The sequence below is a fragment of the Epargyreus clarus genome, unplaced genomic scaffold (genome assembly GCF_041222505.1).
Source record: "Epargyreus clarus isolate Ecla_fem2 unplaced genomic scaffold, WU_Ecla_fem_2.2 ptg000006l, whole genome shotgun sequence".
In the NCBI taxonomy this organism is placed as follows: Eukaryota; Metazoa; Arthropoda; class Insecta; order Lepidoptera; family Hesperiidae; genus Epargyreus; species Epargyreus clarus.
Window position 1 is genome coordinate 5,020,715 of NW_027332214.1, and position 24,249 is coordinate 5,044,963.

Genomic DNA, 24,249 nt, shown 5'->3' on the forward strand with positions numbered 1-24,249 from the left:
AACAGATAAACTAGTTAATCGTTTTTTTTATACCCTTCCTTTAAAGCTTACATTATTTATTACAAATAAAATATTGTATTTTTGGATTTGAAATGTAAAAAAAAAGTAGTTTAAAAATTAATTTTCCTCAAACTGATGTTGATACTCTTTGAACTGATGAAAATACAATTAATATCAAGATATTTTGATTGTATAGTCCAAAGAGTAACCCATCCTAAGTAGCCTATTAAATACTTAGAAATTAAGTTGTTTTTGTCAAAAAGTTTAGTCGATCATCTGACGTGGACTTTAATTAATTATATATAAAATAAACATAAAAGTAATATATATATATATCTAGCTGTGTAAAGTAGATACCTTTGACTCTTTGTTGAAAAAAAACATACCTTGTTTCGTCGTCGGTCTGTCGTCGCTCACTGTCGGCTTTTGCATGTATCTTTTAGTTTTTTACGTTGTTTAGTTAATGATTTGTTTAGTTCTAAATTTGTATGGTGTTATTGAAGAATCTTAATAACGATTGTGAACCGGTCGGGCGTCAATTTATCGTACTGTGAGGATTTTAATTTAAACTTTGCTTAGCTGTATTATAATACAATATTGCTAAAGAGTTACATATAACTGATATTAATTTAATTGTATGAACTATTTCTTTCATTTTTACCTTCTTTATTTACCTATTTCGTTTTAAGTGGGTGGTTTTACTGGTTTTGGAAGTTGTACATTTCTGCAGTGAGAGTGCTGTCAATAACCTTTGACATGTGTCATTTGCTTACGTGTCAGCTTTATATTCCTATTGAACGAGCTGATACCATATTTTTTCTGCAATAACGAAGTAACTGCCGGATAATTAATTTAGCAAGCATTTCAGGCTATCGGTATGTTTCAAGTGTGCAATGTTTTGCCCTAATACATTAGAAAATTAGTAATAGCAACATAATCGCGATTTTATACTGTATTTGTTTAACACCGTGAATTAATTTATTATTTTCAATACATGTTAGTTTACGAGGCGCTAAAATATAAAGCGGTTGCATATTAAGATAAAAATAGCAGCGAAAAGTCCGGAAAAAGTAAATAAAATGTAATTACTTATTGGTAAAAATTAATAATAGGACTTTTAAATTATTGCTGTGCATGATTTATTTTAATAATGTTATATTTATCTATATGTACTTAATGTAGTATACAATATTGAAACTTTATTGTAAATTTTAAAGATAAATTAATTGGAAATTCCTATTTGCACTATTCATTTCTAATGATAATTTTCAAATTGCAGTAGATAAGCATATGCGGCGGGTCCTATGGAGCTGCAAGCATTGCTCGTCCTCTGTGGGGTGGGGGTGGCTGGTATCGCAGTGGTCCTGCTAATGGGACTGTTCTCCGCATCTGGGACCAGCTATGAAGAGGCAATAGCCCAGCAACGCCGGGCCACTACAGAACTCCTCGCTCTGGCTGATAACAAGAGCAAAGCCAAGAAAACTAATAAGAAAGCCAATAAGAAGGTACAGTGCTTTTAATATAAATGTAGAAAACCATCTTATGTATACTGTTCTAATCAGAATTTATGTAATTTGAAGTCTGCAAGGCACATTCTTTCTCATGATTAAGATAATTACCTATTACTCAAGTTGTGCCAATATAAAACATTCCTTGATTAGTAAAAGTGTCAATATGTTGAAAATTAATTTTGTTGCAGTGCCAGATAATATTTTAATTTAAGGAACCTTTATTGTCTCTATATATTTTGTAAAGAAGAAAAACTTGCTTTATATTATATTACTAATTCAATCAATATTATAGTTAGCGAAGAAAGAGAAAAACAAGGACAATGCCGCTGCAGCCACAGCGAGTGAGCCAGAGAGCGAGGCACCAGCGGAGAGCGGAGTAGAAGATGAGCCCGCACCTGCCGCCAAGCCCCATGTAGAGTTCAGCCCACCTGTGGTTGTTGAGGTGGCAGCTGACACTCCACCTAACATTAAGGTAAATATTTATACTATTATCACACCGTGGAGTTGGCTTTCAATCTGCTTTAAGTATACTGGAAGCAATGGCAGTATGGGTTATTTATTCCTAAGAATATGTACAATGTTATGCTAGTCATTCTGTTGCATGTATATATCTATATCACAGAAAATATGGGCATTACTAATGTATAAAATATTTGCGATATCAAACTATATCTTGTAATATCTTGTAATCTTTTTAATTATATATTTAATTATATATGTTAATGGAGATTATGATTTTCTACACAATTATCTCTCTATCTCTTAATTAATATATTTAATACATTCTAGGGAAATACTCTACATACCAATTTAAGAAAATATTTTTCATTCCACATTTATTTCCACTTACGAAAAGTGAACTTAATTTATAACGACATGCTTTGCTAAGTTTGATTAAATTAGTGTTCAATATATTTTGTTATTATATATAATTATATATGTGTAAAATAATCCAACTTGTGTCTTTACACACAAGTTATTTACTAAAGAAAAAACCTGTTTACAGGATAAATTAAAAGTTTTATGCAGTTTAAACATTCTTAAATTAGTGTAATGCTTTCAATAAATCCTCAATATAAAGTATGAAAAATTATTGCAACATGTCATTCTCTGAAATATCAAACACAATTATGTATTAATTTATGCTATCAAATGACTGCATCATTACAATTGACCCTTGTGACTCATATTTTGTAGTTTATATATAAAACTACTATTTATAGGGAGCATAAGGATAACATTTTTCATACAATAAGGGGCCCTAAATTTATTCTAGAATAATATATTGTGCACATATTTCCAAGTATCATGTTATCATTTTTAATTTATGTAGATTATGAAATGAATCAGGCTAAAGATAAAACCTATTTTGACAACACTTTTACCATGAAAGTGATTTTAAAATGAAAGTGGATAATTTTATCAGGATATATATGTGCATTGTGCATTGAAATGATTTAGATTTCCCCATTAAATATTAAAAAACTATTAGCAATAATTAACGCGCGTATATTCGCGTTCGTAAGTTGTTTAAATATCAGTTATCTCACTGTAAAATAATTACACAAGTGTTCCATATTGGAATAAGTTATGACGTAAATAACTTATATATTTGATTCAATACATATTTTTATTGACTCAAGTATTGTAAACATCGTTATTGTGTATATATGTTAAATTTAAGTGTATATTGAGTTTACGCATTCCAGCGTCAGAAAAAGTTTAACAAGTTAAAAATCGTGAAATATAATACAGATATTAAGGTTTAATATTGTTTTTATTTTGCTTCGCTTATTCGGGGTTATCCGCTTTTTTATTTGTCACTGTTTTTACCCGACTATGGAAGGTATTTTTTTGTGGCGTATGTATGTAAGCCATCTTTGGCACATCCTGCAGCCTAAACAGCCTGAGGGGTCTTAATATATAGTGTCGTTGGGTTCGTCTAAATTATAGGACTAATATGGGCTTTATTTTTTTGCAGTTGGGTTTTTGTTTTTATAAAGTTTCTCTAGTTTAATTGTAACATATCAGTAATTATTAAAGTATATTCTTTAATTTGAGTCAGAAGTATCTCTTATTTGTATATATAAAAACAGCTTTCATGAGGATGTGGAAATCTGATTTATTATATTTATTATCGTCTTTGTAAGCAAAACGTCAGCCAAATTGTAACCATTTGTAAATGTTGGACCAGATTTAAATATCGTAAACCTATCATTTTCATGACTATTTAATAATATGCTAAACATAATAATAATATAACATGATGCTAAACAAAAAATATGTCATATGTTAAAGTATTTATTTTTATTTAAATATGGAAAATCATGATGACTAAATTGATATTGTAACTCGCAGTAGACTGGTCGAAGTCTTGAAAATTTGGTCATAAATAACTTACATAAATATAATAACACATATTTAAAAATATTTAGTTTTAAATAAGACGGTGCAAATATGTCGTATTATATTGTAATTCTCCTAATTATCTAATTTTGTTACTGCAAACTGATTTTATTTATTAACTTACTTAGAAAACAAACAATTTTACAATTAGTACAGTACTTAGGTACAGATAACATGATTATCAGTCAAGTTTCGATGTCGTGTATAAGATCGTTATTGTTATGATTATAATTCCGATACGAGATTTATGATGATAATATGATTTTATTTTACCATTTTGTTGCCACTACACTGACTAAACATATTTGTCCTACGTGTACCTTATATTTATATAAATGTATATAAAAAGTTTGGAGTATTGCTAGTCACATGACTTAGAGGGAAGGAAAGCCACAGCATGACTTGACGTGCGTGGATGGTACACTCTGTATGCTTTGTGTATTTGGAAGCATGAAAAATATTTGGGCTACAATTTAAGTTTTAAAATAAATGGGTAAAACTCAGTAGTTATACTAGGTGATGTTTATTATTCGCATAATTATTAAACTCTATTGAAAACTGGATAGGTGTAGTAGGTAATTCAAAATTAATTTAAGTCGTTTTGAGAGTTTTATATACAACATTTTTTTAAGTCTATGTATGTATATGTATATTGTACTAACGTAGTCAATAGTGGAACCAGGAAACTATCTAATCGGTTGAAGCCTGCCTCCAAAATCTAAAATCATGCACCTAACTCCATTATTATTATTAACATTTCATAAATAAGGGGACCTAAGCCCCTCCAAAATCCAAAATATGTTGTGCTAAAGTCCATCTGTTACTTTTTAAAGAGCTACGGCGGATTTCGGATAGTGCATTTTTATATTCTTACTTCTAGGACCATGTTTTTCGGCATCAATATCTACTATCAACTAGGTCAAACCAAACCAAAATTCTTGATCCACCAGTGAATGCAGTATAAAAATGTTTACAGGGTTGTATGCTTATCACGTGTCATTTTATTGATTAAGCACATGTAAAAAATCGGAACGACACCATTTTTTACAAAACATCTGTAGAGGCCAGATAAACAGTGCTCCCAATGATAAGTAATGCAAATACAAGCTGCGTTTGATAAGAATTGTACCATTCATTTTATTTGGAAAGACGCTGCAAGCTTATGGCGTGTTTAGTAACAACTTCTCGACACTTCTTATAGTGTTCCCTAATGTTTGTTAGTGGTTAATTATCTATAATTACCCTAAAGTATTATTCTATCACGTATGTCGTGATAATTTTATTCACCTAAACTAAATCTAAATTATATATTATAATTGTTGGAATGTGTTATTATAACGTTGTCTTGATGATAAAAATCAAGCTGAAAATTTGTATTATCCAATTAATATAATATCCATAAAAACGGTTCAGTAGGTTCAGAGTGTACTGATTAGGCGTCCTGTCTACCTAAAATGATATTATAAACCCCATAGTAACATACATATTTAAATTCTTATCGCAAAAAAATTAAAATATAATCAAGTCAGGATTCGCGTGATGAACCCATTAAAATTATTATCATACATGTGTTGCAAACCAATATATTTGCATAATTAGTTATCAGTGCATTCTATATCTGCGGGCACATTCACAGAATAAGAGAACTAAGTAATATGTTCTCGTATACCTACTACTACTACACATTTGCAATATTGAATTGCAAATATAAATATGTTTAGTAAACAATTGCATCACCGTTTCAACCACACTAACATTTGTAGGTATGTGCACAACTTCGAAACGCGCAGTACAGGAGAGAATTGAATACGTACATAAAAACCGGACAAGAAATCGTAAAAAATAAATGATGTTCGATTTATGCATATAATTGTGTGAGACGCCAACTGTCGCTGAAGGTCAATATCGACATTGGCTCGAGTCAAGTTTGTTTACCCTTGGCGCTTCAGCTCATTTAAAATTTATGTTGTAAAATGAAAGGAACACTCGTATAGAGAATATTATGTACTGGATTTCGCCTGGTGATTGAAATTCGACGATAATCTTTATAGAAAAAAAAAATGTGAGCCGTCACGGGACGCCTGGCAGATGTGAAACATCGACATTATTTTGTAAAAGTAATATGCAGAAAAGAACATATTGTGATAGGAACTAAATATGTCATAATGATAAAATAAAATATTACGATCGCACAGTCGATTGCGCATGGCGACGCGTCGCAACACCGTACACACTACTGCATATAGACTACCATCGTATAGCGTGGCGTGGTTTTACGTGCGGCTATAGATGTTTCACATCAAAATGGAATATATTTAATTGGTAAAATTAAATATCATCAAAAACTTTGTATTGTCGTAGCCTCTTTATGATAAGTTTCAATTATGAGTAAGTAATGGGTTATAATATATGACATGGTACTAAATTCTAATAATCGTACATTGTTTACAAGTTTTCGCCCCACGTTTAGACCCCTTAGAATATGTTTTTTTTCTCATCTTCGGTAGGTATACCTACATTGAAATTTTGTGTAAATTTTCTTGTTTCTACACCGCATTACCACCGCAGCTTAGCATTGTCTGTTAGTCATTGTTCGTCCAGTTTTGTATTGTCAAAAATCCCACGTCGGTCAAACAATTAAGTTATCTCGACATCAATCCTCATATGAATTTCATATGAGACCAATGTAACAGTTAACTCTACATCAATCCTCGTATTATTTTCATATGAGTAAAAATCTAAACAATAAAAACTAATATCTCTATTTATATCCTGGACAAAAGCTAAATTCCAAACCGATTTTTTTAAATATCTAACACGTATCTGTAACTAAACCTTTGTGTTGGTAACAGTTTAAGATTGGACATCAACCCAAGTACTTAAAAACCTTGCGTTACTCTTGTATACAGATTCGCAAACGCGGCAAGGATTCTAAAGTAAAGCCGATATTGTTAAATAAAGAGGATCCGAGTTGCATTAGCGATCCGAGCACGCTGCCCCCCTCCACCGAGAACACTGTATCCAACCATTTTGAGGAGATGCAACCTAAGGATGACTTCGAGTTGTTGCACTCGACACTTGTTGGTGAAAAAGTGAGTTTCCCGCCCACCTCGCCGTCCCAGAGGTGTCTAGGTTATGAAAATCTAATCCTTAACTCATATTTTAAGGACTCAATCTGTGTTCGTTGTATGTTTTTTGTTATTCATACAAAATAAATAAATTATCTCTCACAGGTTTCAGTAACACTAATTTAAGTTATTTAGTGCATTATAATTCAGTGCATCGTTATTGCATGCTTATGATCCACTCACTTGCTTAACTGTATCGAAATAGTACGATTTATCATAAACATTGACATTTTTCTATTCATGTTACAAAATCATTTATGGTGCCATATAATAAAGCTTCAATGCTTAAAAGCTTCGGAAGTTAAGCTTATTGTTTTATTGTAAATTTCATTGTACTTTCATTGTATATGTGTGACACATTGTTGTATCGTGAAAGTGTTTTAACACGTCTGTTTGCAACCTTTTTGGTTTTGTTTTATGTAGATGTCATAGATTTTTGTAATGTGTTTTATAGCATCTAAATGACTCATTTAAGATAAGGATAAAGTTGCTCAACTTCTGGTGTTTTATTAGTCAGGAGAGAAGAAAGAAGAAGTTGTTGAGAAAAAAGACAGCAAGGTTGCTAAGCCGGCTAAGACCGCTAAGGCGCCCGTGAAGCAGCCAGCTCCGGAGCCCGTGAAAGATGAGGGGTCAAGGGAAAGACAAAACACCACCGAACCGCCTAACGAACAACGTAAAGGTACTTTTAGTTAATTAGGATATATTTTATTAAAAGTTTCGCCGCGTGGTTTCACCCGTGTTTAAAAAAGATATCCATGGCACTTTCCTCATTCTTATCCCAGCCCCAAAACCTTCGCACACTTCCCATATAAGCATAAAATATTTACAATTTACCTTGGCGTGTTTCGTATTTATGCTGTAAATACTTCAAAATGGTCAAGGAAACAAAATGAAACTGGAAAACCTATAATCTATTTTCAAAAATTGTAGCCCTATTAATAAGTTCTTTATCAAATTTTAATAAGTTTTTAGAAACGTACTTTCAGAGATAGGAGCGTTAAACGATCTCTTCAGCTTTATGATGCCAATTTCGCGCACAAGGATATGTTTTGTACTTTATAATTAAAGCTACGAAAGTACTCACGTTCCGACAATTCCTCGAATCTATAACCCGTTTTGTATTATGCCGATATCTGATTACTTTCACCTTTCTCTTATTTCGACTTTTGCTGTTATTTTTGTCAAGAAACTATGAAGAGCGTTATTGAAATGGCGATTCGATTTAATCAGTTATAACATCTGTTATACGTATTTTATTAAATTACATTTGGTATTTGAATTTCGCTTAATATATTTTGTACATTTTACGCGATCTCTTAACAATTGACATGATTTAAACTTCAAAATATTTTTATAAAATTAAGAAATCTAAACGCTTTAATATGCCGTACCCTATATGGATAGGTCGGATTTTTATCCACACTGACATAGATTAGTAAACATTACACACCTAACAAGAAAATGTAACCAGTTTTGACAATTGAAATTGTCACTGTCATTTATTTTCGTGTTGGAAAAATATTAAAACATGTAGTTTTTCATTTACGAATGAAACGATATTTCTCTGCCCTTTTTCTTCGATTTCGTGTTTTTGCACCACACAACTGTACATGTCGGCATTGTTCCGCGCAATTACAGTTACACCATGACAGTCGGAGACGTAACACATAGACTGACACATGTCAGAAAAACACATTTAATGACTTCCTTCAATTACAAGGCAGTGAGATATCTATACTTATCTATGCAAACGCATATAAAGATTTAAAAAGTTTATAGCAATTATTAACTTATTATGCCAAGAAAATGCTAACGTATTACAACCGTTTCTCTACAGTGAAGAAAGTTGAGAAGAAGCCAGTGGAGGAGCCGAAGCAGGAGGAGGAGGTGGTGCCCCCGCTGAACGTGCCGCAGCCGAGCGAGCTCACCACGGAGAAGCTGCTGAAGCAGGCGCTGCCGCCCGTCGCCGCGCCCGCGCCCTCCCCGCCCGGCAAGGGCAAGAAGAAGAAGCCCGAGCCCAATGTACTGGCTCTCATGGGTGAGACATTATTAAACAAGGCATATTCAGGACATTCTGGTTTTTAAGAAGAACGTCTGTCGATTTGCAAATATTCTATACATCTATCTACATATACTATACGGTGTGGTAAGATGTATCATTTGGTATAAATTCAAGTTGGTATAAATAAATGTTTGTATAAGTCATGGCAACATCTTTCGCACTGCCATGTTTCAGAGGTTGAGCCATCAATTCCTATTGTTATTGGCGTTTGGATAAGTTATTTGGTTAACGGTTCGAAACATACTTATGTATCCAAACAAGTAAATAAAACAAGAGTTTGCCCCTGTCTTCGAATTCGCATATGAGCAAATTGCAAATGACACTAAGCCACTCCAAGAGAGTTCTGTGTTAATTAATAATACATAAAAGTATTATAACATATACTATATCAATTTTATACAACGTTTTTTTGAGAATTTGATCTTGGAGACCAAGATCAAAATCCACAAACAAAGTTATGAATTTATCACTCATCTATTGTCAAAACTATAATTTTCCAAAGGTTACCCATACCTACTTTAAAGCAAGAGCTTAATCTACTCTGTCTTTACTTCTAACATACATAGATAAGTAAAGATATTTCGCCGTGTTGAAATTGAATGAAGCCACAAACGGCTTATTTTAGGAAGTTCTTTTTTTGAATCCTTGACAAAAGAAAACATTTTTAGAGAAAATTTACGAATAAATAACTAATTTACGTAATAATTACGTAATTTACGTAATAAATAAATATTTATTTCAAATATTTTAGGAACATTTTAGCACGGAGACGTGGCAAAATTTTTTACGCGACTATTTCAATTCTCAAAACTGGGTACATTTTCTTGTTAGGAGTGAGTCATCTTTACTAATCTATGCTAACATATTAACACTTGTGTGTTAGCCGGCGAGGGCGGCAACGTGGCGGTGAGCGAGCTGGTGCGCGTGGTGCGCGACGCGGCGCTCTCCCGCACCGAAATCCAGATCCTGACCGACGCGCTACTCAACAAGCACCACGACCAGCTGCCCGAGCACTCCGAGTGGACTGAGGTTTAGGGATTTTCCATAACAATCTAGTGTTAAATTGCTACAGTCTACGCATACTACCGAGTTAATGTCGGAAATATTGTGACGTTCTGAAAAAAATGTTACGTTTAATAATTAAACATACTAAGTAGTACTTTATAGACAAGATAATAACTTTACAGTGAGTGAATCAAGATGACTTTAAAGTGTCAAGTGAGTTTAAAGTATGTATATTGAAAAGCAGGAATAACATTTGTAATTCTTTAATACTTTTATTTAATAGGGCCCCAATGATCCCATCCAAAAGCTCAAAAAACAACTCGCTGACAAGGAAAAGGCTCTCGCAGACGAGATTGAAACGCACCAGGGCGCGAATAATATGCTGAAGGAGTTGAGGTAAATGATCAACAAAATTTCGAAACTAAATATAATCACGTCATCAATCAATCGTCATCATCATTATCATCAATCAATCAGCATTATCATTGATTATATGAGAATACGCGGCAAATCTTTCGTGTTAATGAAGGAAAGGAATTTTTCGATAAATAGGCTAAGACGAAACGGTCCAGTACTATTTTTTTTTTATAAACTATATTTCCTGTGGTAGTTACAGGCAAGCTTTAATGTTATTACCAATATAAGCAAAGAAAATTCAGAAAATTTATTATTATTGTCTTATTTCTATTACTTAACGAAATCGGTACTATGGACGAAATAATACAGTAAACTAAACTATAAACGAAATAATGCAGTATCTCCTTTTTATCTAGTCAACTGACATCATTGGTAGCTATTTACAAGATTTTTTTTTAAATCTTGAACTTTCCTATAATCATTAGGGTTGACCACTATTTAGGGCACTAGGCGAACCTTAATAACACTGATGTTCGTGTGTACAGAGCGACGCTGGCGGCGGAGCGCGCGAAGGCGAGCGCGGCGGCGCGCGCGGGCGAGGCGCAGGCGGCGGCCATGCGCGCCGAGCTCAACACGCTGCAGAAGCGCCTTGCGAGACTCGTCGACGAGAGCTCCTCGCTCGCACACGACAACTCCGTGGTACACATTACATTACAATAATAATAATAATATATACTTTATTGTACCCCACAACATGAAATAATAAAGAAAACATACAAATATAAAACAATACAATAGGCGGCCTTATCGCTAATCAGCGATCTCTTCCAGGCAACCTTAAGGTGAGGAGTAAAAGTAAGGATGAGTTAAAAATAGGTAGGGTGCAAATAAGAGTGCAGACATACATACATATGTACATACATACAAACAAATTACATAATACATATATTATTACAAATTTTCTTGTGGTTTATTAGGAAATCGGTCTCAACTAGTACTGTTTGCTTCTGTATTTAAGTCTTATTCTGTATGTTTTTTTTTTTATTTTTGTGTCTTTGAAAAAAACATACTGATATGTAGGATTTCGGTGGATGTCAACGAATAAATTAGGTACTAAAATCAATTCATCCAAAATTTAATTTAATTTTGTACCTGAAAATTATGACGTTAAGTATATGTACTTGTAAATATATGAGTTGAGATCTACGTCTCTTAGTTTATTCACGGTAATAAGATAATGTTTTTTCTTTCTAGCTTCAATCTAAATTGTCAGCTGAAGGCGAAGCTCAAGCCCAGCGAGTGCAGTTGGAAATGCACATTCAGAGACTCTCCGAAGTAAGTGTCTCTTTTTATTATATTAATATACTAGAAAACTACGCTTCAGAAGTTTATTACTATATTAATGTTTTTTTAAACGATTCTTTTTTTAAACTATTTCGTGCAAAAATATTGTTTAATAAATGGATTATTGTACGTTATTGATGAATTTATTATAACAATGAAAAGAAACTGTTCATCACAAAAAAGCATGTTGAATTCTTATGAAGAATATTTACAATAATGTATGTGTGTGCGTGCAGGCGGAGGCGGCGCTCCTGGCGCAGCTGGCGGCGCTGCAGGCGGAGCTGAGCGCGCGCGTGCTGGAGGCGGGGCAGGCGCGCTGCGAGGCGGCCGCCGCGCGCGACACGCTGCTCATGGCGCAGCAGCACGCCGCCGACATCGCGCAGCAGCTGCAGGTACGCTGCGGTGTGTGCGCGTGTGTGTACGTGTATGTATGCACGGACAGACGAGGCAGCGCTGCAGGCGGAGCTGAAGGCACACGGGCTGTAGTTTCAGAGATGTTAGATAGAGGCGAGATACATGGCGTTTCAACCAAGTCCTCAGTGGTAGTAGTGTACTGTGGTCTTATTCTATCTGGCGTTCATTATAAATTACCATAGGAAACAGTTGTTGCTTACTATAATACAAGAATATATAATATCTAATTTGGTTATAAGGATAGAAAATCTAAACTAATGAGTAATCAATAATTGTAGTATATGTCCACTTCCGTGACGATTGAAGTCATCCAACATGATGCGTCTTATAGACGAATGACTCATTCTCACCCACTTACATAATGCTATGTGTGCAGGAGGCGAACCGCGCGTGCTCGGAGCTGGAGGCGCAGCGGCAGTGCGCGGCGCACGCCGAGCAGCAGGCGCAGCAGGAGCGCGGCCTGGCGCAGGAACGCGTCGCTGGTACGATTACGTTGTGTATTATTTACGGCTAATTCCTCTATACTCAAATCAAATCAAATCATTTTTTTTTATTCAAAATAGGTTCTTTACGGAGCACTTTTTGAATGTCAATACAACTACCACCATTTCACAAGGTGTTTCGTTATGGAGAAGAAGCGGCGAAAGAAACTCCATAACAGACATCTTTTAAAAAAAATGTTTTTTACAATGTCAACTTAACATAATGAATGGTACATGTGGAGCTGGAGCTAATTCAGACCACACCGTTTTGTCAGTCAAATTATCACTTAGTTTATAGTACGCTTTTTTACATAGCGTTTGTTTAACGACATGTTTGAACATGTTGTTTTTTCTGTGAGATTCAAAATGTGGTCGGGTATTTTATTGTAGTAGCGAATACAGTTGCCCATGAAAGATCTAGCCACCTTACATAATCTATGTTTAGGTATTGCTAATTTATTTCTATTTCTGGTATTAAAGTTGTGGTGGTTACTATTTTTTTCAAACATATTAGTGTGTTATCTTATACACATAATATTTTAATAGATGTATTGACTATGTACCGTCAATATATTAATAGTGGATAACAGTTCTCTTAGGGACTCACCACGCCGCAGACTATATATTGACCTTATTGCTCTTTTTTTAATAGTACTCGCCGAGCACAGACGAATAAGCGCGTGTGTACGAGTATGTTAATATCGCGTGACTCGCGTCAGATACTCACTAAATAATCCCCTATTAGAACTTGTTATTTACTGCTAAAAATGTAGGAATACACACTCGAGATCATTTGAATCGCGCAAAATACGGTACCGCGCCGAAAATCGATGAGTAAATGAGAATATTATAGTCTTGACTTAGATGTCTAGGCGGATCAAATAGGGACCTACTAATTAATTTTAAATGTTGCATTCCCACAGCCCTGACAGAGGAAGTACAGAGATTGACTACTCGTGCTCAGACAGCTGAAAGCAGCCTCGAGAAACTGAAGGAAGAATCAGACAAGCAAATTCAACAGGTACACTAAATCCAATTTTTATCTTTCACTAATGTAGTGACTTTAACCGTTTCAAGTAGTGACTTATTCGTCTAGATTATATTAAAATGTCGTTTAAATTTATTATTATTTGTAAATGTATAACTATTAACAAAGTCATAAATGTAGCGTGTTGGTCATTTTTATTTACACAGTTTAATAAATCTTGTATATTATATCAAAATATCATGAGCTCGTACCAAATCAACTTGCTCTAATAATATGAAACGACCAAGGAAACATCAAGATGCATAGCTAAGCATCCACCAAACTCAGTTTCTCTTTCGTGACGTACTTGCCGTTGTATTCGGTATAGTCTTACAATACGGCATTGTAATGTTGGCAGCTATCGAGCGAGTTGTCTTCCCTGGGCGAGCAGATGGCGGCACGGGAGGCGGAGCTGGCCGAGCTGCGGCAGCTTCGCGCAGTGCCCGCGCAGAACGGCCTGCCGCCCGCTAACGACGAACAGAAGGTACGTTCACATATATACAGGGTGAATTTTTCAAACGGGCCTTCAGGGCCAAATCCGAAACTATAAGGATTAGCTAAAAATGCTGAAAGGAGTTACGAGGCCGATTTTGATAAAAACTAAAACTTCATCATTAGTTTTTTAAAATACCTTTTTCCTTCGCCGGGAATCGAACGAGTACATTTTGAAAAAAAAAATACACCCTCTATATTATTCCACTATCTGATCGTGTCGCTTATAAAGATCAAATTCTGGGAAGTAATGTTATGTGACAAATTAAAGGAAAAGGAAAATTTTGAAGAAAATACATATTTTTCCATACATTGGCATACTAATTATTATTTTTTAGAAACATACATAAGTCATACAATTGTAGAATTAGTTGGTTAATCAACTAATTATTCGATGTTATGACCATGACATACGGCTTAGTATGAGAAAGTAATAGTTTGGCAAATAAGTTACCGCCGTTATTAGGATTTATTTTTTAATAAAAATAGATAACTGATTAAATAGTAAATTCTTGTTGTTTGTTGTTTACAACTTCGTTTCAACGTTAAATATGATTTTCTATAACTCTCTGTTATCTCTCTAATCACTCGGATTTGAAACGAAAAAGTCATTCTCGCACATTGTCAACTTTACATCTGTATTAAACGAACTCCGCCCATAGCAAGTTAAATCTATTATAATGGTCCTAAAAATAACCTTAACTAAGTCGGACATAAAAATATAAATTCTTGGAGAACAAAACATCCGTTTCGAATGATTTGAAACATTGAGCCAAAAAAATTGTTAATACGCGAAATGTTTAGATTGATGAATGGCGGGAACTTAACTGCCAAATTAATATGAAAAAATATGTATTTTCTTAAAATTGAGGCTTTTCCTTTAGTTTGTCATTTATCATTACTTCCCAAATTTTGATCCTTATAAGCAACACTATCAGATAGTGGAATAATATAGAGGGTGTATTTTTTTTCAAAATGAACTCCTTCGATTCCCGGCTAGGGAAAAAGTTATTTTAAAAAAGTAATGATGCAGTTTTAGTTTTTATCAAAATCGGCCTCGTAACTCCTTTCAGCATTTTTCGCTAATCCTTATAGTTTCGGATTTGGCCCTGAAGGCCCGTTTGAAAAATTCACCCTGTATACATGCACATACGCATATGTGCATGCATAAACTCTCATACACGTACGTAACCCAACGTTAAGCTGTACAAGTAATTTGCCGGATTTGTCATTACATGTAAATCTTAAATAAACTGTTCTAAATTTTGAACAAGTCTTTAAGAAATGAAACATTTATTTCGATCTCTTTAAATATTTGAACTACATGTCTAAAAATTTTTATATTATAGAAATTCATTAGTATGGCATTTTTTTAAGTATAGGAGTAGCAGAGGACTAAGCTGGCATACCTTGAAAATGTATGTCTCACTTACCACACCCTTCAAACCAGAACACAGCAACACTTAACGTTGCTGTTATTAGGCAGAAATAGGTATGGGGTGGTGCCGCCAGAGTCGAACCACAGAGGGATATTTTCAAATATCCTGAAATAAAATGTGTTATGTGCAGGGCGCGGAGCTAGCGAAGGTGGAGAGCGTGGTGGAGGCGCTGCGCAGCGAGCTGGCGGCGGCGCAGCGCGGCGGCGGCGAGCAGCGCGCGCAGCTCGCCGCGCTCGCCGACCAGCTCGACCACTACAAGCAGAAGAACAACGTGAGTCACCATATGTTGTAGTCCACACACTGCGGCTCTTAGTGTTATCTTAACAACGTGAGTCGGGCCACAACGCTAGATCACCATATGTTTCAGTCCACACACAGCGGCTTTTAGTATTATTTTGTTACGTTCAGCCTAGATAGATTGGTAAAAATTACTCACACCTAACTAGAAAATGTAACCAGTTTTGACTATTGAAATTTTCACTGTCATCTATTATGTTCCGCGTAATTAATATTAATAATGACAGCCATTAAATGGCTGACTAAATTGTCAGCCGTTTAGACTGCAAGGAAGCGAAAAAATAAATTGTTGTTTATTAACAGATTAATGAAACCAAACAATAACGTTATTGTTGGTTACGTTATTGTCGGTTTATTCTTAGAATAATGTCAATTTTTTATTAAATATTATCGGCTTATCTTAATTTAAAGCAATTAATATAAATAAAATAAAAAAAAGCCCTTTATTCCTTAAATTAATATCATAAAATTTATATACTTTCTTAATTTCATTGTTTTCTTATTAAAATTAATATTATATATTAAGCAATTAATATACACAACGGTTTTGCACAAACCGACACCTTACACACTCACGCGTTGAAGTTCTATTTTGATGTGACAAATTAAATTTTATTATAATTTTCATTATTATTAGTATGATACTTAATCTTCTACTTGGAAACGTTAACTTTTGAACGAGGCGTTTTTGTGTGATGATTTGTTCGCGCTTATAAAATGTCCACTAACATGTTTTCCTTAACGCTTTTAATGAAGTATAACAGCAAATGAGAATTACAGGAATTTTTTAAATGTGTATATAAAATATCTATATTTTTGAACTTCCAAATATTTTAATAATCATTCTTTTCTAAAATATGTAAGCTGTAGGAATATTAATGCAGTCCCAAGAAAAAAAATCAAGTGTGCATGTATTCAATATAACTAAATAATAATGGAGAAAACTAAACAAATACAATGTTCTCCCGACATATTTTACCATCTATAAACCATACATAAAATATGAAATGAAAAACATCGCTTTAATATAGCTTTAATATCTGGAAATATTCTTGTACATTAGGTCGATTGGAGAACATTGTCCTTTTTTAATTAAATTAATAAAAAAAATTGACGCTCTCGCTTATGATTTCCGTTTGGATTGACACTAACATGATTGTGACTCCTACCATCCAGGAGTTGCGTACTAAAAACTGGAAAGTAATGGAGGCGTTACAGTCCGCCGAAAGGGCGCTACAGAAAAAATCGGCGAGCGCGTTGCCGGCCCAAGACGTCGCTGTAAGTCACCCGTTTGTGTCACTCGATATGTTCTCGTATCACCAAATTTATGTAACAAACCGCACTCGATTGTTCTTTGCATACATCGGAGCACTAATGCACTATAAAACTGTTTCATTAATAAACTATCAGTTGCACAAAATTTGAACTTGCAAAAATAGTTGTGACGGTACCTTTTATACTCGATTTTAACTCAACAAATCATAAATGATTATGTGATGTTGATAACACCAGCAGGTATTTGACATATTTATTTATTTGTATTTTATGATTACTTCGATATATGCAAGGAACAATTTAGCGCTTTCAACAGTACACCCTAATCAGAAATATATAGATATTTAGATCTTCGGCCGGCTTCGCTTTAATACACCCAATCATCAGCTTAATTGTACGCACTGCTGTGAACCTACTTATCCTGTTGTGAATATATTTATTCAGTGGTTTGGTGTCGTTTAGGGCACCAAATTACTATTTTTATAAAATTTATTTATGTCTTCATATAATCTACTCATGAATATATGTAAATAAAAAATGAACTGATCCATGTTAAAAGTAATTAAGATGCGAATTTTATTGCAATGTGTGTTGTCAGGAGGCGATAGCGAAGGCACAAGAAACCCAATACAACGAAGTAGCGAGTGTGTTGCGCGCCGCCTGCCCTGCCGCCTGTCCTTCCGTCGCTGCTGGCCGAGAGTGGCTTCAGGCGTTCGCTGACAACTTGAAGAAGGAACTCGAGAAGAAGGAATCGGAGAAAAAACTACTTGAAAAGGAAATCGAGAAGAAACTCCAAGAGAAAGACAACGAACGAAAACAGCTGCAGGAACAAATGGAGAAGAAACTGCGCGAGAAGGACGAGTCGCAGAAGGAGATGAGCGACAGACTGCAGAGGCTGCAGCGGGAGGGCGAGTCGGAGAAGAAACGCTTCGAAGCGGAGCTGGAGAAGGTAGCAGTGCCTCCGCAGGCGGCGAGCGGCGATAGTGACGCGCGGCTCAAGGAGCTGGTCGCACAGAACGACCACCTGCAGGGCGTCGTTGACAAATACAAGAGGATAATCGATGATACTGTGAGTTGTACCAGATTTTTATTTATTACTGAGGCATTAGTATGCAATACGAAAAAGTGTTTTTGAGTTAAATAGTTCAATTTATTTTTATTTTCTTTTTTTAATCTTTATTTATCGTGTTTACTACTGTTCGTTGTTGTTTCGTTTTAAAAACTACTTTGTTATCTCTCAATGACTATATAAATAACGATATTTACTTATTTACAAGGTGGTAAATAAAATAACAAATTAGTATTCACAAAAATTTCTAGAATGCGTCAACTTAGTAATAGTTTTTACAGTGTTCAGTTACTGTTGCAATATTTTTCATATTTTAAACATTCCGAAGAATTCATTTCTTAACTTATTTACATTCGATCACTACCTGAATGCAATCATCATTTGAGAAGCAATGTAATATAGCTTAGATGGTGGTTTCCTGTTGGTATATCGCATGTGTTGTAGGAGGGTGTGCTGAGCCGCCTGCAGCAGAACGTGACGCGCGAGGAGCAGCGCTGGGCGCGCCAGCTCGCCGACAAGCAGCACGAGCTCGACGACTTGCGTCAGAGGACAATCATGCAGGTGAGGATTTTAAACACCTAAATTTTGGCTGACCCGAGTTAGAAAAAAAAAACATGTAAAGTAAGTCTATTCTCAGTGCCTGCCCTGAGTAGCGCGAGAGGAGCGATAGTAATCGTTAGCCGGTTTCTAAAGCGTTAGACGCTTTTAAGAGAAACTAATTAAAAACTCAATAATGTGGTGGTAAGAATTTTCTTAATGTTAAAGAAACAGGAGGATAATAAGTCGTGCTACCTAATTTTATAAATTCTAGAAGTCTCGATATCTCAGATTTTTTCGTAAACTTTTTGTTATTATTACCTATTAATTTAACATAAAAGCGAAATACAGCTTACGTGAAGTGAAAGCACCGCCCACATAGCGCTGAAGGACAATCTCGCTCTTCTTAAATCAAAGGATCGTAATTGAATGCGATAGTTTGCATGCATTTTTATCAATCCTATTATAATTATAATTTTTCATCCTAATAGTTATTATTAACCCAATTTTTAACCCTTATGTAAAGTTGATTTAATTATTATATAATTACTTATCAGCATGGTGATTTCAATCATAGCTCTTTCTCCGACTATCATTTTTGCCTTTTAAAATATTTAACCCACTTTTCCATGTAGGAACCTCTGGCGTTTGCATACTCCTGCATAGAAAAATCATTGCCCACGATCGTAGAAGAGGTACAATACGCAAAAATTGAAATTGGCACTTGTGTATTGTTTTGTGGATAATGAGTGTGGTTTCAGAGACAATTTATTGTTGAATTTATTTAATTCGCTCCATTACAAAGGAAAAGTATATCGCTAGTGATTAATAGGTTACGATCTGAAAGGGAGAAAAGCGAAACGAAATGGGATGTTAAAGTTGTAGAATCCTGCGCCGTTTGGATAACGCTTATAGCACTGGGAATATTGGAAGCAACGCGTCTGTGATTACAGGCAATTTGAACACCAGTATCCACTTTATCCATGAGGCAGATTAAATTGATTATTTGCTATTTATTACAAATAAAGTTAAAGATAATATTGATAAATTAAAAATAAGTGTTATCTGTTGTTATGTTATTTGAATATCAATTTGGGATTTAAAATAAAATCAGACCCTGCTGTGAGCTCGTCCGAAATAGATGCACACCCTTTTACTACTGTCAGAGAATCCGTAGCATTTTTTCTTATACCCCATAAGAAAAAAATGCTACGTGACAAAGTCGACTGAACTGAATAAAACGTCTCTGTAACAGCACTCATGAAAATAAATGTAACAATATCTCACTTTAAACTTCACTACGCGTGTTATCTACTAAATCTATTGTAACAAAAGCTTTCATTGTTTATATTTTATGTTTTACGTCCTTTCCTTTCGGTGAATACGGTGTCAGGTCACAAACGTAATCGTAAATCATGTAATGCTGCTCGTTGGTGACGGTGGATCTGTTTTAGAAACTATTTTGGAAAATACGAATCACTCGTTTGTACAGATGCAGAAAAAAATCGATGCGCTGCAAGCGGAACTGCAACAGAAACAATCGAACTACAGCAACAGTTTTGCCGATGCGGAGCGTCTTAATCAGGTATTTTCATATATAAATCGGTTATTTGATATTACTTGTAGCTTCCTTGGATTGAGCCCTAATCAGTTTACACAAAGGAGTATGAGATTTAGATCGCGGTTAGGCTGAATCGTTATTTTACTGCGTCGACCGTCCAAAAGTAGCTGCGACTGACGCTCAAACTTACCCGAATGTATAGCTTTTGATGGCTGTATTTAGTTATAGTCCTCGCCAAAATGCTAGTCCGCTCTGAAGTTATTGTGAGGAGGTGTAGTCATACAATTTGCTATGGCGACGCGATACATTTCTATATTCAAAGTGGACTAGCTGTTTTACGCGGACTATACAAAAGCAGCTCGATCCGTCGGTCATCTATGCTAAAACATTATGTTTGCTAGTAGCAGTCATGATTACAAGAACATTACTCAATTACTTATAACCATGTCAAATTATTGCAAAATAATAGCAGTTTTACGCGGACTATACAAAAGCAGCGCGACCCGTCGATCATCTATCCTAAAAATATTATGTTTGCTAGCAGTCATGATTACAAGTACATTTACTCAAAAACTTATAACCACGTCAAATTATTGCAAAATAAATAAATAGCATAACTCTGATTTGCAAATATTTATTTCAGGAAAGATTCGCAGACCTGACAGGGAAAGATGTACACAATGGACCATTTCAGGTGAATATGGAATTTTCTATCGACCATTTCTAACTCTAAAAAACACATTTATGTCCGATCTTTTCTTACTGTACCTATCTTCACAAGTTCACACTTATCTCATATGTTTGTATTGAGTATTCCTTATCACATCATATCTTATTAGATGATTTATTTAGTCATAAAATAAACATGGTACCGGTGAGATGATAAACTTTGAAGTGAAAAAAAATTTTGTTAGATTACTGCAATTATTCCTATTATTAATGGTCTTTGTACGCATGCGGGTTTTTTTTGGTTTCTTTTATTTACTTTTTATGCTTTGTAATAAAGAATTAACATAACATTAAAGACCTCAACAATAAAATTTAATTTGATTTTTTTTAATTTTAATTAATTTATTATTATTATTTTTTAATTTAATTTAATTGTAATTAATTTATTATTATATTTTTTTATTTACTTTAATTTTAATTATTTTTTTTTTATTTCATTTAATGTAATTTTATTTTTTAATTTTGCAGGTTGAACTAGATGACAAATAACATATGACAAAAATGGATTTGGAGCGCAGCTGTGTGGTAATCATTATTCACTGGAACGCACCGTGTAGGCAGCGTCCGTCGCCGCACGTTGCAGTCGCACTGCCGTCGTATTTTACATAAGGCTCTTTGATAAATTGCAACTTTTTTTGTACTAATTAAGACATTTTAATACGAAAACTGCGAACTGAAAATGCAATAAAATTGGTGTTCGGAGTGGTCATGTTGTGAGCGTCATTGATTGTTATGTAAGTCACTGTTTCATGTTCGCCTGGAGTACATTATGTTAAGACTAATGACATAAAGACATATGTCTTACAATCTGCTAGAGATTAGGGGATTTTGGGAATGCGGTACGATGATAAAGAGATATGACGTTGAAAACTTCCGTTATAACACACATACAAATTAAACGTAAAATATTTTGCGTAAAAATATTAGTTAATTGAGTTTTAAACTTTCAATTTACTATTTAAGCTTGCTGTGGGTTGATAGGAGAAAGCATAATTGGTAAGTTCCAAATTTCTTCGAAATGATAAATTTCCAATACAGAGCATTGTAATATCTGTCTTTATCTTTTAGTAGTCCTTGCATAATGTACTAAATAAAATATCCAGTTGTTAAAATGATTTGGTTGGGACTGTTACTGCCTTTTAACTAGATTTAATATTTGTAAATGCTTAGTGGTTTGTCTTCTTGACTGTTAAGAAATGCCTCTCGTAAGCGTAAATCTAGTTGTTACAAAATTATTTCTAACAAATGCTTATGTATTTTATTTTTGGCTTGTTCAATATCAAGTCGAAAAATAAAAATATATTACATTTTTTAAGTAATAAATTAATTCAGTTCCAATTTTTTTAATAAGTTGTTTATATTGTCAAAAATTTTACTATGTTCATATTATATTTTCTGAGTGACTTGTAAAATACGATTTATTGTAAGTGTGAGTTGTGTGGAACGTTGTGATTATAATAGTACCAGTGCCTCTTTTAAAATAATTTCGGTTACTTTCAGTATGCGAGACGTAAGTTCAGGTTTGCATTTGTATGAGCGCATATCGATAGAGTACGTAAAGTTTGGAGTGCCGTACATTCCGGCTGAAAAAAAAAATGTACTTTTGTTGTGATCTTGACTCTTACGCCATTATTTAAACAACTTTAAATCTAACAGACGCCTTGCAGACTGTTCCATTTGCAAAAAATCGGACGAACATTTATGAATTATGTCGTCCGCACTAGGGACTCCTGTTGCAATACAGACGAAAATTGTATTTATATTTAATTCTGATTCAACAAGCGGACTTACATGCATTATAATAATCATCTCATCGAATTTTGTGACGTCTGCCGATACAAATAAAATACAGATATTGCAGATGTGGCGATGAAATACCAGACGGATTTGCCCAGTTTTTGAAAAATCATAAAATTAAGCCTATCCTCATCATTTTATCTGTGGTCATCTTGTTTGCACTGTCTTGGTAAGCGATGTAAAGCAGCAGCTGGAATGGACAAGTCGATTAAATTGATATATTTTACTATTTAGTTCCATTACATTAGATTAATTTACTTTTTTATGTTAATTATTACGTGATAAATTATTTACAAATTTATTTTAGTGTATATGTTTTATGCTAACATGACTTCAAACTCGGATTGGCGTTTATCTGCTAAACAAAGCAGGCGATAAGTAATAATGTTTGCCTTATTTGGATAGATTTTCATGATAGGCAGATTTCCCATTGCTTATGACATCACAGATATTATTGCGACATGTTAGCACAAACCATATCTAGCATTGTGATCATGCAATCAAAATTTATGGCAATTATATACATATTTTTAATTTTATCCTTATGAATATTTTTATCAATTATTAATAATAATCCCTATTTTAAACTAATTATAATGTCGATTGATGGATATTGGACTACAAAAAGCCATTGAAAATGTTAAAAACCAAAATGTCATGGCCACATTATACTGTTTTGTTTTATAGTTTTTATTTTCATTTCCGAATTTAAAATTGAGCGTGAATAATTATAATTTTAGGGAATGTTATTTACTGTTTAGACGTATATTATTTATGAGTAATCTTTGTACTAGCGCATAATCATTTCTGTCAGTGCCTTAGGGTAAGATTTCAATTTGATAAGCCGACTGTTTATTTGTAGTTTGTTGAAATCACATGCATGTTATCATAGGTCTATTATTTTAAAGTAACTATTTCATTTTTATATTTGGTGAATAGAATAAAGCTGTGGATGACTAAAGAGTGAATTTTGTGTCAAAATGTCCTAAAATTTAAATAGCAGTAGAAATAATAAAAACTTTATTGTATAAGTAAGCCAGTTTATATGATGATTCATATATTAGATAAAGACATTATAAAATAAAATATTTCTATGATTATCTTATTGTTTTACTGCTTATTTTTATGTATACACATACTAAATATTCCCCCCTATTCAATAAAAAATAGTTACAAAAAATAAAAATAAAACATATTTACGTTTACAGTTTCATTTACCAGTCCAGTCAATATATTGCTGTTAATGAGGCCTGGAGGCGAAGTTGAATGTGTCCGTGAAACTAGCACAGCATTTGCCAGCAGAGCACTAAAAAATGA

General features: G+C 34.0%; 1 protein-coding gene across 5 annotated transcripts; it reads left to right on the forward strand.

Moving 5' to 3' along the window:
* Positions 1-362: 362 nt before the first annotated feature.
* LOC140742767 (uncharacterized) lies at positions 363-24,032 on the forward strand. Of its 5 annotated transcripts, XM_073073756.1 has the most exons (22): positions 363-550; positions 690-875; positions 1,280-1,505; positions 1,804-1,983; positions 6,827-7,009; positions 7,559-7,724; positions 8,883-9,083; positions 9,991-10,136; positions 10,396-10,508; positions 11,015-11,168; positions 11,724-11,804; positions 12,050-12,205; positions 12,604-12,709; positions 13,633-13,730; positions 14,095-14,220; positions 15,798-15,938; positions 17,141-17,242; positions 17,838-18,308; positions 18,753-18,869; positions 20,338-20,430; positions 21,050-21,100; positions 21,604-24,032. In XM_073073756.1, exons 3-22 carry the CDS (start codon positions 1,305-1,307, stop codon positions 21,622-21,624), a joined length of 2,907 nt encoding a protein of 968 aa, XP_072929857.1. In that variant the 5' UTR covers positions 363-550; positions 690-875; positions 1,280-1,304; the 3' UTR covers positions 21,625-24,032. The 5 variants fall into 5 exon arrangements, with proteins under 5 accessions (XP_072929857.1, XP_072929856.1, XP_072929860.1 ...); XM_073073755.1 differs by lacking the exon at positions 690-875 and having other exon boundaries at positions 364-550; XM_073073758.1 differs by lacking the exons at positions 363-550; positions 690-875 and adding an exon at positions 893-1,081.
* The last annotated feature ends 217 nt before the right edge of the window (positions 24,033-24,249 follow it).

Excerpts from the sequence above, each read along its gene's own strand:
- LOC140742767 (XM_073073756.1), top strand. The coding sequence starts at position 1,305 with ATGGAGCTGCAAGCATTGCTCGTCCTCTGTGGGGTGGGGGTGGCTGGT. Across the intron at positions 7,725-8,882 it reads GCCTAACGAACAACGTAAAG|TGAAGAAAGTTGAGAAGAAG; the intron begins GTACTTTTAGTT and ends GTTTCTCTACAG. Across the intron at positions 18,870-20,337 it reads GTCAGAGGACAATCATGCAG|ATGCAGAAAAAAATCGATGC; the intron begins GTGAGGATTTTA and ends TCGTTTGTACAG.